Source organism: Solanum tuberosum, unplaced genomic scaffold (genome assembly GCF_000226075.1).
Source record: "Solanum tuberosum cultivar DM 1-3 516 R44 unplaced genomic scaffold, SolTub_3.0 scf00149, whole genome shotgun sequence".
NCBI classification, from domain to species: Eukaryota; Viridiplantae; Streptophyta; class Magnoliopsida; order Solanales; family Solanaceae; genus Solanum; species Solanum tuberosum.
Window position 1 is genome coordinate 1,050,846 of NW_006239072.1, and position 17,896 is coordinate 1,068,741.

General features: G+C 29.3%; 2 protein-coding genes across 7 annotated transcripts; one reads left to right on the forward strand and one right to left on the reverse strand.

The window, feature by feature from the left end:
- The first annotated feature begins 2,946 nt into the window (after window positions 1-2,946).
- On the forward strand, window positions 2,947-10,921 carry LOC102595563 (homeobox-leucine zipper protein MERISTEM L1). Of its 6 annotated transcripts, none has more exons than XM_015310991.1 (13): window positions 2,947-3,283; window positions 3,797-3,950; window positions 4,355-4,624; window positions 4,739-4,856; window positions 5,413-5,601; window positions 6,379-6,792; window positions 6,873-6,974; window positions 7,356-7,556; window positions 7,662-7,830; window positions 8,595-8,866; window positions 9,179-9,274; window positions 9,977-10,345; window positions 10,627-10,921. In XM_015310991.1, exons 3-12 carry the CDS (start codon window positions 4,404-4,406, stop codon window positions 10,331-10,333), a joined length of 2,139 nt encoding a protein of 712 aa, XP_015166477.1. In that variant the 5' UTR covers window positions 2,947-3,283; window positions 3,797-3,950; window positions 4,355-4,403; the 3' UTR covers window positions 10,334-10,345; window positions 10,627-10,921. The 6 variants fall into 6 exon arrangements, with proteins under 6 accessions (XP_015166477.1, XP_006352605.1, XP_015166478.1 ...); XM_006352543.2 differs by having other exon boundaries at window positions 3,797-3,943; XM_015310992.1 differs by having other exon boundaries at window positions 3,797-3,936.
- A 3,316-nt stretch (window positions 10,922-14,237) lies between these two features.
- Window positions 14,238-16,947, reverse strand: LOC102581209 (tryptophan synthase beta chain 1-like). The gene is made up of 6 exons (XM_006352583.2): window positions 16,485-16,947; window positions 16,048-16,407; window positions 15,291-15,609; window positions 15,088-15,202; window positions 14,711-14,805; window positions 14,238-14,605 (listed from the first exon to the last, which is right to left on the reverse strand). Exons 1-6 carry the CDS (start codon window positions 16,791-16,793, stop codon window positions 14,424-14,426), a joined length of 1,380 nt encoding a protein of 459 aa, XP_006352645.1. The 5' UTR covers window positions 16,794-16,947; the 3' UTR covers window positions 14,238-14,423.
- Between the last annotated feature and the right edge of the window lie 949 nt (window positions 16,948-17,896).

Here is a 17,896-nt window from a genome sequence, read left to right on the forward strand (position 1 = left end):
ACATTGTTGAAATCAAATTTTAAGAGATGAAGATAATGAGTTTCATAGTGATTTTCTATCTTGCATGTAAGTTGTTCCGTTTTTTCCAATGATGGAATGCTAGAAAGGATATCATACGTTTAATTTGGGGACCATAACCTATATATATATATATATATATTCCAATAACACAAGTTGTATTTCTAATTTAGTCCATCATTAAGTTAGAAATTATGATCGAATATCTACACATAAGACCTCGTACTTTATGAGGTGTCTTGTACACTCATGAACTTTAAGCCTTAGAAGATCATTATTAATTTTGATCAATCTTCTAGCGATAACATAACAACCAACATACAATTATTAATAATAATAAAATGTGTACACCATAAAAATTTCTAAAAATCTCTTACTTGAACTAAAAAAACCTCTTTCTCACCTTTTAATAGTTTGTTAGTATCAATACGTGTAAGAGAAGTCAATTTTTCAATATAAGAAGTATTAAGAACTAACTAAATGATCACTCAAGATTACAACAACATATATTGATGATCACAAATCTTGATTTTTTTAGTTTAGTTATTTAAGTAGATAAGTGTATTTAAAACTGTCAATAGTTCGAGTACGAAATTAATATTTTTTTCTTCAATTCAAACATGCTCTTTAGTCTTCCTTCAGGATGACAAGAGATAAACTACAAAAGTTAGCTATCAATTTTCATTAATGAAAATTCTTGTTATTAATGTTCTTAGGTGAAACGTGATCTATGATGAGAAAAATAGGATAAAATTTATAGATGGCTGACTATGTGTTTTTTTTTTTTCATCAAAGATATTTGATTATATTTTTTAATTCGAAAATTACACAACTTTGCCTTTACATACAAAAAAATTATATATGTCAAGAAAATTTAACTTTCAATGGATAATTTCTTTTTGCTATTTTTTTTAATCTAATAATACAAAGTCAATTAAAAAAGATCAACCATATCCGACCCGATTTAAAACCCAAATTTGATGGGTAATAATCTTTTACTCTTTTATTTTTGTTTTAATCGAATAAAGTAAGAAATTATTACCTATCGAATTTGGTTTTGGATTGGCTTAGATCGGTCTCTCTTTTTCTTTTCTTTTTTTAATATTGAATTTGTATTATTAAATCAAAATAAGAAAATACTAAAACAAAATTACCTATCAATAAATCAATTTTCGTCATATGTGATTTTTATATTAGGTAGTAAGACAATATTTTATGTTGTGTAAATGTATGTATGTATTTTCAAATTATTATACGTTTTGAATGTATGTGAGACCAATTGTAAGAATATGTCTGTGTGACAGTGACAGTGACAGTGGCAAGCATATATAAATAAATAAATTTATATATAAAATTGCATGATTTCACTACATTATATAATTTTTTAGAGTATCGCTATAAATAGTAAGGGCATGTTTGATATTTCGACTAAAAATTAACACTTTTAAATATCTTTTCAGAAAAGTGATTTTGAAAAGAAAAAAAACAATTTATGTTTGATTAGTTCATTTGAATAATGATTTTGATGAGCATATTGTGTTTGACAAATCTTTTTTTAAAATACTTTTAAGAGTCAAATTACAAAAAAGACAAATATCAATGTACTTCTAATATTAAGATTGTTTTTAAAAAGAAATTATTTTAAATATCTATTATAAAAATTTTAATTAAATTTTTACTTTTATTCAATTAAAATATACCTATTCAAATATTCAATAAATATTATTCATAAATAAATAAAAATAAATTAAATATTAATGTAATATTAACATAATAATTTAAATATAATTAAAAATGTCAAGTGAAATAATTTAAAAAATTCACCACAAAAATAAATAAATAAAAGAGATACATTGGTATGTATTTATGACAAAAATAATTTGATCTTAAAAAAAATAATTTTTTTTTTTTTTTTTTTTTTAAGAAACAATTTTTTTTAGTTCTTCCCGACATCAGAAAAATTGCTTTCACTTTCAATTAAAGGGAGTTTTACTGAATAACCCAATATCTTAATTTTTTCTGTAAAATAATTATTTTTGACCTACATATTTCATTACCAAACAGACTCTAACTTATGAATCGAAATCGCTAATTCGAATAATTTTTCCATGATGAAATAGCTAGAAATTTTAGTGAGGCTCGAATCCAGTAAGATCTGAGCTGTAACTTGTAAGGTGTCTGCTTTAGGAATTAAAAGAAGCCATAATCGTTTCACCATAGTCCAGACCCCTAAATATGTAGAAAGTAATAATTTTTCTCTTTTATTTTTTCGTGCTAAAACATATTTCATCTAATTCATTTTATTTGTCAAATTCATCTTTTAACATGATCTTTAGGAAAATATAAACTAAAAAGATAATTTAATTTAATTATTTTTTATTTACTCTTTGATATCAATATATTTTTACTTTATCATATGAATCTTCTCTCTACAAAATACGGCACAAATTTGAATCATTTAAGTTTCATGATTTGCCCTTCAAAAAAGTTAGATTTTTAATTTTATCTTTATCAATCGAACTTATGTTTTAAGGATGCAAAACATATTTTTTGTAATATTGTGGGTAGCCCGGTGCACTAAAGTACATCCTATGCACATGATTTGGAAAATGGCTCGATCATAAGGATCTATTGTACGAAGTTTTACCTTGTATTTCTATCAGTGACTATTTTCAAGACTTGAACTCATGACCCCTTCTGATCATATGACAATAACTTTATCAGTTATTTCACGACTCTCAGTTCAAAAAATATTATGATGCACAAAATATAAAATTTTACGACACCAAAAAAGTTATTTACTTTTGAGAGCTAAGCAATACGAATATCAGACACCCGGATATAAAAGAAATGAAAGTATTATAGTTGCCAACCGCCCCTTCCTCCTCCTCTCTCTCTTCAACAACAACATTAACACCTCTATAGCAAGTCATAAATGCTATTTCATCCTCTCTATACCCTTTGCATTAACTCCTTTGCTTCTCCCACCTCTTCACCTTCCTCTTTTCACACTTTAATTTCTTTCTTTCTCTTTCTCTTTTTCATCCATAGCCTCAAACTATTCTTCTTAAATTCTAGTCACAAGAAAAGTGTTCCATTTCAACCTAGCTAACTAAAATATATCTACATGTTCATTCTCCAAAAAGTACTTCTTCTCAAAACTTAGATTTAACCATTTTCTCAAAAACCCTAATAACTTCAACAAAAATAGAAGAAGGTGTGTTCTTGCTTTTGTCACAAGGCTTCTCTAATCTCTACAACTCATGTAAGTCAAACATATACTATCATCCTCTTGAATTTCTAAATTTTATTTACTAGCTAGTAAGTGTAGTAGTAGTAGTCGTCCATGTTGCTCGAATTTTCTAAAAATGTTATTAGATCTTTCAAAAACAATATATATTTTGAAGGATCTGACATAGATGTAACATCAGTTTTGCAGAGTCCGAGCAAAACAGGTAGTAGTAGTAAATTCACTTGTATTCTTTTCTATTTGACTTACCTTTTTATTTTCCGTTATATTTTGCAGAAATAGAAATGCCAGTGAAAACTAAGTTTTATCATATACAAGTATCTAAGTTTTGAAAAAAAAATAGTGAAAAATATAAATAGTTTTTGAGTTCACACTATGTCAACTCTATCTTTGTTTTTTTGCTAATTTTTTCTAGTTTGAGTCTTTTTTTTTGTTTGACTTCTAAAGCTTTTTTTTACATTATTTTTATCCCTTTAGAGATTCTATAAAAACTCTATGCCCTAACAAAACTTCTTACTAAACAAACAGAGATATCGACATATATAGAAACAAAGGAGAGAGAAATTGTTTCTATGGCTTGAAGGGCTTATGTCATATATGTTATAAGTGGTGAAAACTCCATCACCATGAAGTTTCCGGCAAGCGGTGAAATTAATCGTAAGTAGGAGGTAACAGGTATTCAGTAAGTCGTAATTTTAACATCTAATGTTTATGCAAAAAAAAATTATACAATAGATGTAAGTTCAATTCTCGTTGTTTGTTCTTTGCATAGAGAGTAATAAAAGAAAAGATAAAAGATCCGTTCGTTCTTATCTCTCTCCAATTCTCAAGATCTGTTTGGATCTTGAGTTATTAGGTACTAATAAAGACCTTTCAAGTTGAATTATTCAATTTTATTATTATTTTTGCACTTTTTGATATCATTTTATGTTTTTAATCATGTCATAATTATATGCATATAGATGAAATAAATTTTTATTCAAGAATCAAATCTTATTGAAATTGTCTGCTATTACTTTTTTTTTATTTGGGTGTTTAATTTGCACGGAAATGAATTTCTTTATTTACTTATTTTTTTTGGGACAGATTAAAAGTCAATAATTAACTTTGCAAGAAGGAGAAAAAAATATTCAAGATGTTTCAGCACAACATGTTCGATAGCCACAATTTTTTGCTCGATATGACCCGTAAAACACCCGAAAATGAGCTCGATTTAATTCGAGACGATGAATTTGAGACCAAATCGGGTACTGATATCATGGAAGGCGCGTCTGGAGACGATCAAGATCCTAATAAACGTCCCAAGAAGAAGCAGTATCATCGACATACACAACATCAAATTCAAGAATTAGAGTCGTAAGTATTCATTCATTCATCTGTTCAATATGTATAATTCATATCGACATAACAATAGTTTTGTGACATTATTGATCTAGTTATAATTTTGTACTCCAATTAATCATTTGATAGGTTTTTTAAAGAGTGTCCACATCCTGATGATAAACAAAGAAAAGACTTGGGGAAAAGATTAGGGTTAGAGCCTTTGCAAGTCAAGTTTTGGTTCCAAAACAAACGTACTCAAATGAAGGTAATATGACTTTCTACTTGTATTTTTTATTCTGATTGTTACTTAAATTTTAGTGTATTGTTTTGTTTATATTCATTGTTGTGTGATCATGAAAAGTCTTGTTTTATGTAATGGTTGATCTGATGTGGTGTAGTCACATTTGTTCCTTTCTTTTTTTTTCCTTATAATTTTGTTTTCTTAGTTATTTAAAATTATATTTTTTTAATCCTTTTTACTATATATAATTTTTCTCTATATATACTCTATTTTTCTTTATAATATTATAGATTTATCTTTTAAATTGCTAATGTGTGACATTATATATGCAGGAAATGATAGTACAATTTTGTTATATTCATCACAATAATTTATTAAATTTAATATGTTACATTATGAAATGATATGTAACAACCATCTAAATAAGCTGTATTTTCCCTCCTTTTTGGTAGATAACGTATTAAATTTTAGATTAGCTTTAAATGTCTAAATTCAATGTAATTGACTATGAGATTGATTCTTGCAAATAATTCAGATTTAATGACATTAATTGTATTTTTTTAATTATTACTTTTTGCAGTCTCAACATGAACGACATGAAAACACACAATTGAGGAATGAGAATGATAAACTCCGTGCTGAAAATATAAGGTATAAAGAAGCACTTACCACTGCAACATGTCCGAACTGTGGTGGGCCTGCTGCCATAGGCGAAATGTCATTTGATGAACAACACTTGAGGATTGAAAATGCTCGTCTAAGAGAAGAGGTAAAATGATTAAATCCTAGTCCTTTTAAGCCGTGACAGATTCAAAATTTAGAGTCGGTGAATCTTGTTCTCTACACATGTGCCAATTTTTTTAGAGAAATTCATAGATAGTGAGTATTTCTCAAAAATAGAATTATAAAAATAGTTTCTTACAATTTTATAATAAAAGGAGTTAAATGAGAGAGTTGGGTATATTTTCGGATGGTCAAATCGTCATTAAATGAGCTACTCATCCAAAATTTATTTGAGTAATTAAAAGTATGACCATATTTAAAATTACACTATTTTTATTTCATTTTGTCCATATACTTTGATGAGTCGATCACTTTTGGTTTAGTCAAAAAGCTAGTCATGTAACTAATGGGGGATGAGTTGGGACCGTTGGGTGTTTACCAATACTTTAATTTGCTATAAATAATATATTTTTACTTTTTCTATTTCAATTCATGTTAATTTGTTTACTTTCAGAATGTCTAATCGAGAACGATATCATTCTACATTTGAAAACAATTTATTTTGATCTTCTCATCTTATCCTCAATAAAAAGATTTTATAGCTACACAAATATTACATGTTTAAAAGACGTATCATATGTTTAAAACTTTGAACTTCAAATAACATCATTTCCTCTTATAATACTACAATATATATATTCCAAGTTTAGACATTCTAAATCGTCTTAGAGGTATGTTCTGCGTACATATGATCAGTACTCTTTCTAAAAATGTTACTAGTGAAATTATACTGAATACGTATTAATTTTTATGATGTTTGTAGATTGACAGGATATCTGGAATTGCAGCAAAATATGTTGGTAAACCAATGCTTAACTATCCTCAACTTCCATCACTTGGAGGTCATCAATTAGGAGAAATGTTCACAACTACTACTACTGGTGGTGATCTTCTTAGATCAATTTCTGGACCAAGTGATGCTGATAAACCAATTGTGATTGAATTAGCTGTTTCAGCTATGGAGGAATTAATTCGATTGGCTCAAACCGGAGAACCCTTATGGATTAATTCTGATAATAATAATAATGACAACGTTTTATTAAACGAGGAGGAATATGCTCGAACATTTCCTCGAGGGATTGGACCAAAATCACTAGCTTTAAAATCCGAAGCATCAAGGGAATCAGCTCTTGTCATTATCAATTACGTTAATTTGGTCGAAATTTTGATGGACGTGGTACGTATTTTCCTTTCAAAAACTTTATATGATTAGTGTCACACACACAAAATGTATAATAAATATTGTAATGATGGCAGAACCAATGGACAAACTTTTTCACTGGAATAGTATCGAAAGCAACGATTTTGGAAGTTTTGTCTACTGGGGTAGCAGGAAACTACAATGGAGCTTTGCAAGTGGTACGATCTCTTCACATAAATTGGGACGACGAAAAAGTTGTTGTTTTTTGTAGACAATTTCTTTTTTTGGCAATGAATCAAATATATATATCTACACTAAATAATTCATGTGATTATTAGTTTTATTTAGTATTGCAATGCCGTATAATATATATGTTTAGAGGATTGTATTTACGATCCATGTGCTTGATATTTTGGAGGTAAAGTTCATGTCCCCTCTTTAATTGTCTTAAACTTTTGTGGAATGGGCATGAGAGGTCAAGCCAGACCCATAACACCTAGGTACTGCCTATATGGTGATGAGAGGTAAAGTTGATTACTTTTTGCATGATACTTTATTATTTCAATCGTAACGTTAGCTTGTTTTATTTTCAATTTTAGATGACAGCGGAGTTTCAAGTCCCCTCACCACTTGTTCCAACTCGGGAAAACTATTTTGTAAGGTATTGTAAGCAACATGGCGATGGAACTTGGGCAGTGGTTGATGTTTCATTGGAAAATTTGCGGTCTACTTCAGTGTCACGTTGTAGAAGAAGGCCATCTGGTTGCGTAATTCAAGAATTGCCTAATGGTTACTCCAAGGTAAAATCACTACTCTTAAAATCTTTAATAATTTCACAATATATTACTAGTGTACGGAAATGATTTAAATTCAATTTTAGTTAATTTATTAATTTATCATTATAGGTTACGTGGATTGAACATGTTGAGGTGGATGATAGAGCTGTCAACAACATCTATAGACCTCTTGTTGATTCAGGTCTAGCATTTGGTGCAAAAAGATGGGTAGCAACATTAGAAAGACAATGTGAACGACTTGCAAGTGTAATGGCCAGTAACATCCCAACTGGAGATGGTAAGTATGTGTGTGTATAGGAGTGGGTGAATAGCACTCGAAAAAAACTCTATATATATATTTGTGTATATACATTTTAAAATGATCCCTCAAACATATCTGTTGAATTGGTGCATCTAGTCATCGTTACGTCCCCTTAGGCTACAATAGTTTGTATTTTTTTTAATGCCGTTTGACTTATTCATTACTTCAATTGGCATACTAAAGATAGTGGTGCTTCCATTCTATTCAAATTTTATGTCCGCCTCTGTTTTTTCATTAAAAAAAAACGTAATATTCCTATTTTTGAGTCTTTCTAAGCAGTTATTAGGGCATCCTATATTTATCTTGACGAACTATCATATATTTTAAACGGTCCCTCAAACATATTTGTTGAATTAGGGCATCTAGTCATCGTTCCCCTTAGGCTACAATAAATTGCATTTTTTTGTAAAGATAGTGGTGCTCCCATTATGTTCAAATTTTATGTTCGCCTCTGTTTTTCTATTAAAAAAATGTAATTATTCCTATTTTTGAGTCTTTCTAAGCAGTTATTATAGGGCATCATACGAACTATCATATATTTTAAACGGATCCCTCAAACATATTTGTTGAATTAGGGCATCTAGTCATTGTTCCTAATAGGCTACAATAAATTGCATTTTTTTTAATGGCGTTTGACTTTCAATTGTCATAGTAAAGATAGTAGTGCCCTAGTCGTGCTCAAATCTTGAATCTGCCTCAACCACGTATTAATTATTCCTATATTTAATATTTTAATGTAGTTATTACAAGTCCAGAAGGTAGAAAAAGTATGTTAAAACTTGCTGAGAGGATGGTGATGAGTTTTTGTGCTGGAGTTGGTGCATCAACTGCCCATACATGGACAACATTATCTGGAAGTGGTGCTGATGATGTTAGAGTTATGACTAGAAAAAGCATTGATGATCCAGGCAGGCCTCCTGGTATTGTGCTAAGTGCAGCAACTTCATTTTGGATGCCAGTTCCAACTAAGAGAGTCTTTGACTTTCTTAGGGATGAAAATTCTAGAAATGAGGTAAATTTTTGCTTCTGTCAAATCTTTCAGTAACAACGTCGTTTGTTTCAATAATTTATTTATTGCTATAGTGAATTGTTGTTACAATGAACATACAACATAACATCACATGAAAGATTGGTTCCATATAAATGTCCCATCACGTGTGGCCCTAATTCTTTTTTATGGGCCAAACATGCATAAATTCTTTTTAAGTTTTGTGGTGGTGAGATTCGATATCAGAACCTCTGCCTACTCTGATATCATGTTAAAATGTGTTTATTATTCAGTTATATTCTCAACAGATTTTGACCGTCCATTTTATGTTTGCAGTGGGATATTCTTTCAAATGGTGGCCTAGTTCAAGAAATGGCACATATTGCAAATGGTCGTGATTCTGGTAACAGTGTCTCACTACTGCGCGTTAATGTAAGTTCTCTATTATGTTCATCAATCTTACATTAAAATCTTCTCATTATCAGAAAAAATAATCACATATGAAATGGCTAATATTTTGGTTTGGACAGACTTAGAATCTCTTAGAATACATGTAGGTCAAGAATAATGGGATACAATGTAAGAAAAATGTAAATGTATATGATATTAATTATGTTGCTTAAACTTTTTAAAAATATTATCATATTCGTATCAAATCTTTTAAAATTGCACTATTTATAAAGGACCCAACACACATTTTCAAAGAATTTGAGCATCATAGACACTAATAGTCAAAATTAGCCATGTTAGTACATTCATATGAAATTAGCCCATTTGAATGGGTACAATGTAAGAAAAATATATATGTTGCTCAGATTCTTTAATTATTATCGAATTCATATCGGTTGCAACTGTTAATAGTCTAATCAAGTGTATTTGTTCTTATTTTTGGTTGATTCAATTATGCACCTGACAAGATTTTATTTTCAAAGGATCTGAGCATCATAAACACTAAATAGTCAAGATTAGTCATTGTTATAAGTACATTCACTTCATGCGGTTCAATATTTTCTAAAGATGTTTTAATGACTCACATTAGAAATTAGCTTAAATGAAGCCTCGATCCATTGACTATGAGAATCATATCGTCGATCAGAACTTGTTGTAAATAAAATTGTGAATTTCTTTTTGTAGAGTGGAAATTCAAGCCAGAATAATATGTTGATACTCCAAGAGAGCTGTCTAGACACCACAGGATCCTATGTTATCTACGCTCCAGTTGATATTGCTGCGATGAATGTGGTGTTAAGTGGTGGTGATCCCGACTATGTGGCTCTTTTGCCTTCGGGTTTTGCAATACTCCCCGATGGCTCTAGTAATGCTGAGAATAGTAATGCTGCTGGTGGCTCGTTATTGACCGTTGCATTTCAGATACTAGTTGATTCTGTCCCAACAGCAAAACTTTCTCTTGGATCAGTTGCAACTGTTAATAGCCTAATCAAGTGTACTGTTGAAAGGATCAAAGCTTCCATAACGTGCGAAATCGCCTAGCCTAAATCTAAAGTAAGATGCTCGTCCCTCTATTTCAATTTATTTGATGCATTTTTCATTAATATTTATACCACATGAATTTTATGACGTACGTGTTAAGGTCCAAAGTTTTATACCCACACATGTGTTATATGATACTCTATGTATCGATTTAAAAGTCCATTTCTTAAATTCCGTGTAGACAAACTATAGTATCGATTACGATGCATATACTTTTGAATCATGTGATTATTTCATCTAAAATATATTTTATATTTCATTAATATTTGTGTTTTTTATTTTATAATTTGTAGGAGGAAAAAGAAAAAGAAGGATGAGTTTACATATATTTGTAGTTGTGGAAAAAGGGAAGAAGTCAAGAACGCACCTCAAGTAATTAGGTTCGGGTATTGACTTCAATTAATTATTTTGATGTAAACAAATTCCATCTTTTATTTCTTTGAATTCCCATCAGTTAAATCTAGGGTTTTTTAAAAAACAAATGTTTTGGTTTCTCTTTTACCTGTGGAGAAGGTCTTTTCTCCAACAATTAACTTTTGTGATAAATTGTGAAGTATTTTAAATTTCTAGATGTCATTTAAATTTCTGTCAAATATATGTTCAAAATCTTTTCTGTGGGTAAATTTTTATGAGCTTAAATAAAATAATATGAGGTGTGATAATTTATATAATTGATTATTTGAGATTGAGACATAATTACTATTGCATCTGATATTTTGTCTCAATTATATATAAGAAAATATATGTTTATGTTTGGTTGACAAAAATAACGTATTTTCTCTATAACATATTTTCCCGTAACATACTTGCCTCCTTTTTTAAGTATGGAAAAAATGTCAGATTTAATCTTTTCATTCAATTTTCGGGTTCATATTTGTTTTTGTATTTTAAAAGTCATATTTATACCTATTAGATTAATCACATGTTCTCTAGCAATTTCTTTATGTATAAGTAATGAGCTGAGACTTTTAGGAAAAAGACAGAGATCTTAGTGTTATCTCCGAGTCTGACAATCTAATTTTTTAGACTTTTAGCTTTTAAAATCCTCTTTTTTTCTATTCCTTCAAATATTTTTATCCTATTCCGATTCAATTTAACTAATATAATTCTTACTAAAGAAGTCATAGAGCAAGTCGTATTCAATGCAAAAAAGCATGTATTGCACAAATTTTCAGTGGGATGTTGTCCATAAATTTTGTAGATATTGTAGCCAATGGAATTAATTGTATCATAAAGAGCCTTATTAGGTGACCTCATGTATACTGCTAAGTCCATAATGGCAGTCGATTCCCACCTGAAATTAATAATCAAATCGATTTATATTATCAGATCACTTTACTTTATTTTATTATGATGATTAATTATAAACATATTTTAGGTGGACCAATAACATTAAAAAAACTACACCAACATCTATAAAATAAAAGCTCATATAAAATACCTATTAACAGCTTGAGTGAAAAGGGTTAAAGGAACATTTTTGATCGAAAGATTCATTCCTTATTATTATAATTTATAAGTACTTAAATTCTTAATTTTGGATGATCTGATAATATAAAAATAAATAAATTAAATATCGCCAATATATGGAAGTAAAATTTAATTAATTTACCTCAAAACTTGAGCCAATTTTTGTTGATGCATCTCCTTTGTATAGAGTAGTCCATATTTGCCAATTCTTGTAAAGTGTTTTTTCCCCATCCACTAATTCCTTTAAAGTTACTTTTATCCTTGCAACTTGCTAAACTCTTGTGGTATGGATACTTCAATGTTTCTTTAATAATTCTAGCTTCATCACATGAGTAGTGCTATCAATATGAGCTGGCTCATTCCATTCGGGCTAATCCATAAGACTTTGAAATTTGACACATCAGGCCGGGCAAGCTCATCTTTTGTGTGGGCCAAAAAATGGTCGGCCCAGTCCACAAGTACGTGGGTTACGGGCTTTGCCGGGTCTGCCATCTTTTCTTAAAAATATTTTAAATTAAATTATAATTTAAAAATATTATCATAAATATCGACAAGGCAATATTACATGTGTTAGTGTTACTACTTGCTAATCAAATACACAAATAAAATTATCTTATAATATTTATTAAGTTTGATTTCAAAGTAAAAGCATAAATAGTTAAATAGAAAAATTAACCTAATTATTTTCCAATGATCATTAAAAAAACACAAAAACTATGACAATATTTCATAGGCTATGGCCTATGTAGTGAATCCCTAGAAATTTTAGGGAATTTTTATTTTATGTATTTCATATTATATAAACATAATTTGTATTTAAATTGTAATATTTCAAACTTTAAACAAATTTTGAGTTTAAACTCTTGTTATTTTTAAAACTTTATTTTATTATTATTTTTAATTAATTTTTATTTGGCTCACGGGCCGACCCTATCAATATTTCTCAAGCCCCACAAATCAGCAAACTTATTTAGGCCGGGTTAAGTCAGGTCGGCCCAACAGGCCTAGCCCATAGGCTCTACAAATGAGTCATTATTTGCAAGACATTCATTTAGGTGATCACCACTAAAATTTGCAATTTCTTCAAATATGTGTCACCTTCTACACCAAGTTATGATGCTTCATAAAAAATTATTGTGTAAAAATAAAGAATAAAAATCTTACAATTCTTATTTTTATTATTAAAAATAAAACAAAAAAAAATCTTATTCATTATTTCTTTACGATAAATTCTTTATTTTATTTTATGTATTAATTTGCGGAATATTTTTTTAATTTATTTGAATTGATTTTTTAATTATATTTAAATCACCATGTTAAAATTTAATAATATTAATATTTTAATATTTTTTTAATTTCTTCTTTTATAAATAACATATAATTTAGCATAATTAAGCTAAAATCTTTAACTGCATTTATATAAAGTGGTGATCGTACATACTCATATATTTTTTTGGTCATTGTCATTTTGAAAAACAGGTATCGTGTCATCTAATGTTTTCCCAAAAAAGGATAAGATAGTGATTTGTGAACCATAAAATAATGTTGAAGACCTAAGAAATCAACTAGACATGTTAATTTTATGAAAGAAGAAAGGGCAGGATAAATTTTTTGAATGCAAGTTGAATATTGTAATTTACAAATTCAAACTCTGTTATCACATCAACTAATGATATACAATGTATGTATGATCATGAATCACTTTTATGTACTAATGATATAGACTTGGGCAATAGCGTAAATTTTATTATGGATATATGAGCTTAGGTCAAATAGATACATAACATTTTTAATTTGCCTTAACGTTTAGTTTGACATTTTAATTCACCAACTCTATTTTTTATGTACCATTTAAATATAAAAAGTTTTACCTATAGTTTAAGTATCCAACGCGTGTTAGATAAATATTAAAAAGGTAAAAAAAAAAACTAATCAAATAACATCATGTATTGTATTTTCTTCAAGTCATCCAAATTTACTTGGCATTTACATTAATGGTATCAATTTATCATCTTTAAGCAATATAAGAACATATATTATTATCTATACTCAATTGATTACAAAATTTATTGTTGAGATCGATTAGTAACACTAGTTAATAAAAAATCAAGTTTATGTTACTGTGAATATATTAATCGTTTTCAATTTATGTGGCATCAACAAAATTAATAATCTCATTAATTTGTCTAGTCAATATTTTGTGTTTAAATGATATATTAGAAACTGAATTGGAGGGTTAAATGAAATAATATTGAGTTGGAGTACCAAAATAAAATTTAGGAACAAATTAAAAAGGTTAGGTATATGTTTGGCCTATAATGGAAGGATATATTAGATTATGACTCTTGAAATTCCATGTGTATGGCTAGTTCCATCTTTCATTCCTAACCCTTGAAATTATGTCATTAATTTATCATATGATGACAGAATCAAAAGTGAGTGTTAAACTTATTATTGTACTATTCATTACATTATAATTTTAATTTGCATTCAATCAACTTAGAGGCCTACATCACATCACTTATTATTTATACATAGAGAACTAACGAGTATTAACATAAAAGGAAATAAGTTATTTTACTTATAAATTCTAACCTAAAAAAATCTAAAATTTCTTTTTTCATTCATGTTTTGGTGTATGATTGAAGACCGCCTCAGCATCCTTATCTCCGCGACCGCTTAAATTAACAATCACTTTTTCACCATCCTTTAAAGTAGAACAAAGTTTGTCTAGAAATGCAAGAGCATGAGAAGATTCTAAGGCTGGAAATATCCCTTCTAGTCTGCACAATCGTTTATATGCTGCAACACAAACGAGAAATAAATGTTACTTATAAGTTTATATTATCAGTATACATAAGTTAAATTTTTTATAAAAAAAATACTTATTTAAGATAATTTAATTACCTTTTATAGCTTCTTCATCTGTTACCATAGAAAACTCAGCACGCCCAATATCTTTCAAATAGCTAAGCTCTGGACTAACACCTGGATATTCTAATCTGCATGGTCAAACAATATTTTGCTTAAAATTAATAATGTTATTTAAATCATACACACCTTGATAATTTAAACATATATTTTTATATTATTAATGTAATTTGACACATCATAGCTTGTGTGTTGTCATTTTTATCATGTTGTCAATGTTTATTTATTACTATATATTTTCTTATAAATAATCCATGGTGGTTGATATCTTTTTGATTGATCATTTATATGTGATTGAAATTCGTCGATGTAAAATGGCACTGAAATATTTAAGATTGAAAGTGAAAACTTACCCCACACCTATGGAATGTGGTCCAATTATTTGGCCTTCCTCGTCTTGTAATAAATAGCTCATCGCACCATGGTACACTCCAACTTCACCCCTAGCTATAGTTGCTGAGTGTTTACCTGTCGTGATAGATTCAGAATTTATATTTATGTCAAGTTAGTTTAGATAAAAATTAGTATTATATTTACGTGAATTCATAATCATTACCTGAATCAAGACCGGTCCCACCGGCCTCAACTCCTATTAGTCTCACGTCTTCATCTTGTATAAATTCATGAAACAATCCCAATGCATTAGAGCCACTCCCAACACAAGCCACCAACACATGTGGTTTGCCACCCCATTTGTCCATGGCTTGTTTCCTAGTCTCTTTTCCAATAATTGATTGGAATTCACGAACCATGGTTGGACATGGGTGAGGTCCTATGGCTGCACCCGCTAAGAAATAGCTTGTCTCCAAATCGTTAACCCAATTTCTAATACCCTCTGACATTGCATCTTTGAAACTTCCTTCGACAGATTTCACCTGCGTGAGTATTCAACAATAACTTTTACTTCATCTATTGCGGTGAAATTTGAACCCAAAAAAATCGTGTGCAAAATGTTGTCGCATTTTTATTGGATCCGACAAAAATGCATTATCTTTGAAGGAATATACGGGCACACGTTAACATTTTTTAAGAGTCCAAGGAACATATATATTTTATGTAGCACGTGTGCTATTCTTTTTATTTTGTCTATAAAAGAATGATACTTTTCCCTGTAATAATTAACTTTAAACTTTTCATTTTAACCTTAGTAAAATGATTTAAAGTCACACAATTATGTTGAAGTGTTAGAAAGAGCACACGTTTATTATGTGTGACTTAGCTTTAATGTAGACATCTAACTTCAAAAAGTTTTATAATTTTGCGTTCAGTCAAACACCATGACATATGGTCAATTAGTGAAAAAAAGGATGTACCTTTGCACCAAGATGGTTCATCAAGAGTACATTGGAAGGCTGTCTCTCCATATCTAAGGTTCCCATGAATATTGTGCACTCCAATGAGAGTTTGGCACAAGCAGCCGCCGTGGCGACACCGTGCTGTCCAGCACCGGTGGACGCCACAACGTTTTTGCAACCCATGCGTTTAGCCAACATAGCTTGTGCAATAGCGTTGTTGATTTTGTGTGCACCACCATGGTTTAGATCTTCCCTTTTTAGATATATGTCTGGTCCTATCCCTTTATTAAGACTCTTGTAATGATCTGTGAGTCTTTGGGCAAAGTATAAAGGAGTTTCACGACCAACATAGTCCTTTAATGCTACTTGAAGATCCATCTGACAAAATCAGACAAACAAATTAAAACGAAAGAAACAATCATAAATTTAACTTTAAACTTTTCATTTTAACAAACCTGAAATTGAGGGTCACGCAAAGCGGAGTTGAATTCATAATCAAGCTTTGTTAAAGGAGATATTAGTGTCTCAGGGACAAATTTTCCACCATAAATCCCAAATTTTTCATTGCTTAATAATGGTCTCTCTTTTTCATGGAAAACTAACTTCCATGGTAATTGGGGAACTTTATGAGTTGGGCCAATAGCTACACAAGAAATAACATTGGGTTTGTAGTTATGAGATGGGAAGGCTTGCAACTTCTTGCTTGATGTAGTAGCAAAAATTCCTTGTCCAAGAATAGACTCAACATTAATATTACATGCCATAATGTCTTGTCTTACACACACAAAAAAAAAATGCTAGGTTGTTATGTCAGGTGTATAAATCTTTTGAAAATATATAGGAATTGGGGATCAACAAGGTTAGTTGTTTATGTAGAGGGTTGCATGAAATTGGGCATATGATATACTTACTTATATAGAGCCTCATTTCATGAGATGGTTGGTTGTGTTTATTTTGTTGGGTTTTTCATTAGTTGTTCCGAATACATATTGATGCTCTATTAATTAATTTGAGTTCACACTCCATAAGGTCCAATTAAGGAGAAAACATTCGGCTCGAATGTAAAATCTAAAATATTTTTTAGCAATAATAAATATGCACATTAACAAAGAGTACTGTTAAAATCTTTACTGGTATTAATTAGTTAATTGTGATTAGATCTAATGTTACTATTAGCTTTAGGGACATATACAAGGAGTGTTGGTTGCATTTAAAAACATATATAGCGGCAATTAATCTATTGTAAAGTTAATTAATTACCGCTAAAAATTATTTTCAATATAATGAATAAAGGGATCTTATCTGTCCTACCACAATACTTGTTAGTGAGATGGTAAGTTGTTATTTTTTTATTAATAGAGACCACCTCTATTGCTCAAGTTTATGTGACAATATTTTCTTTTACTATTCATAAAATAATGATATTTGCTTTTTTTTAATTTGAGAATAATTTAATTTAAACTTCTCATTTTACTCTTTATAAGAAGTTTTATAAATACAAAAATGTAATGAGTGTTTAAAATATTATCTTAGTCCTGATGATATATGTGGCACTTTTTTTTGAATTTTGAGAGTCTAACTTCTTAATTTTGATCCTTATGAATTTAAACATATTTTTTAATTAAAAAAAATTCATATTAAAAAATTATGTAAAAAGTACTAAAAATCCATAATAATTAAAATTCAAAATATTTATAAAAAAAACCACGAAACATTTGTGGTCAAAAAACAAAAGGATATTATTCAAAAGTTTTATAGCCATATCATTATATGTTTATAATTATGAATATAAGGAAAAAAACAAAAAAAGAGATAGAGATAGATAGAGGGAGTGGGTTGGGGGGGGGGGTGATTTTTAACAAACCCC

Bases quoted from the DNA above. Each gene is read 5' to 3' on its own strand.
- LOC102595563 (XM_015310991.1), top strand. From the start codon at position 4,404: ATGTTTCAGCACAACATGTTCGATAGCCACAATTTTTTGCTCGATATG. The intron at 4,857-5,412 runs GTAATATGACTT...TACTTTTTGCAG, and splicing joins ACAAACGTACTCAAATGAAG to TCTCAACATGAACGACATGA. The intron at 8,867-9,178 runs GTAAATTTTTGC...TTATGTTTGCAG, and splicing joins ATGAAAATTCTAGAAATGAG to TGGGATATTCTTTCAAATGG.
- LOC102581209 (XM_006352583.2), bottom strand. From the start codon at position 16,793: ATGGCATGTAATATTAATGTTGAGTCTATTCTTGGACAAGGAATTTTT. The intron at 15,610-16,047 runs GTACATCCTTTT...ATACTCACGCAG, and splicing joins TGAACCATCTTGGTGCAAAG to GTGAAATCTGTCGAAGGAAG. The intron at 14,606-14,710 runs GTAATTAAATTA...TTTGTGTTGCAG, and splicing joins AGATGAAGAAGCTATAAAAG to CATATAAACGATTGTGCAGA.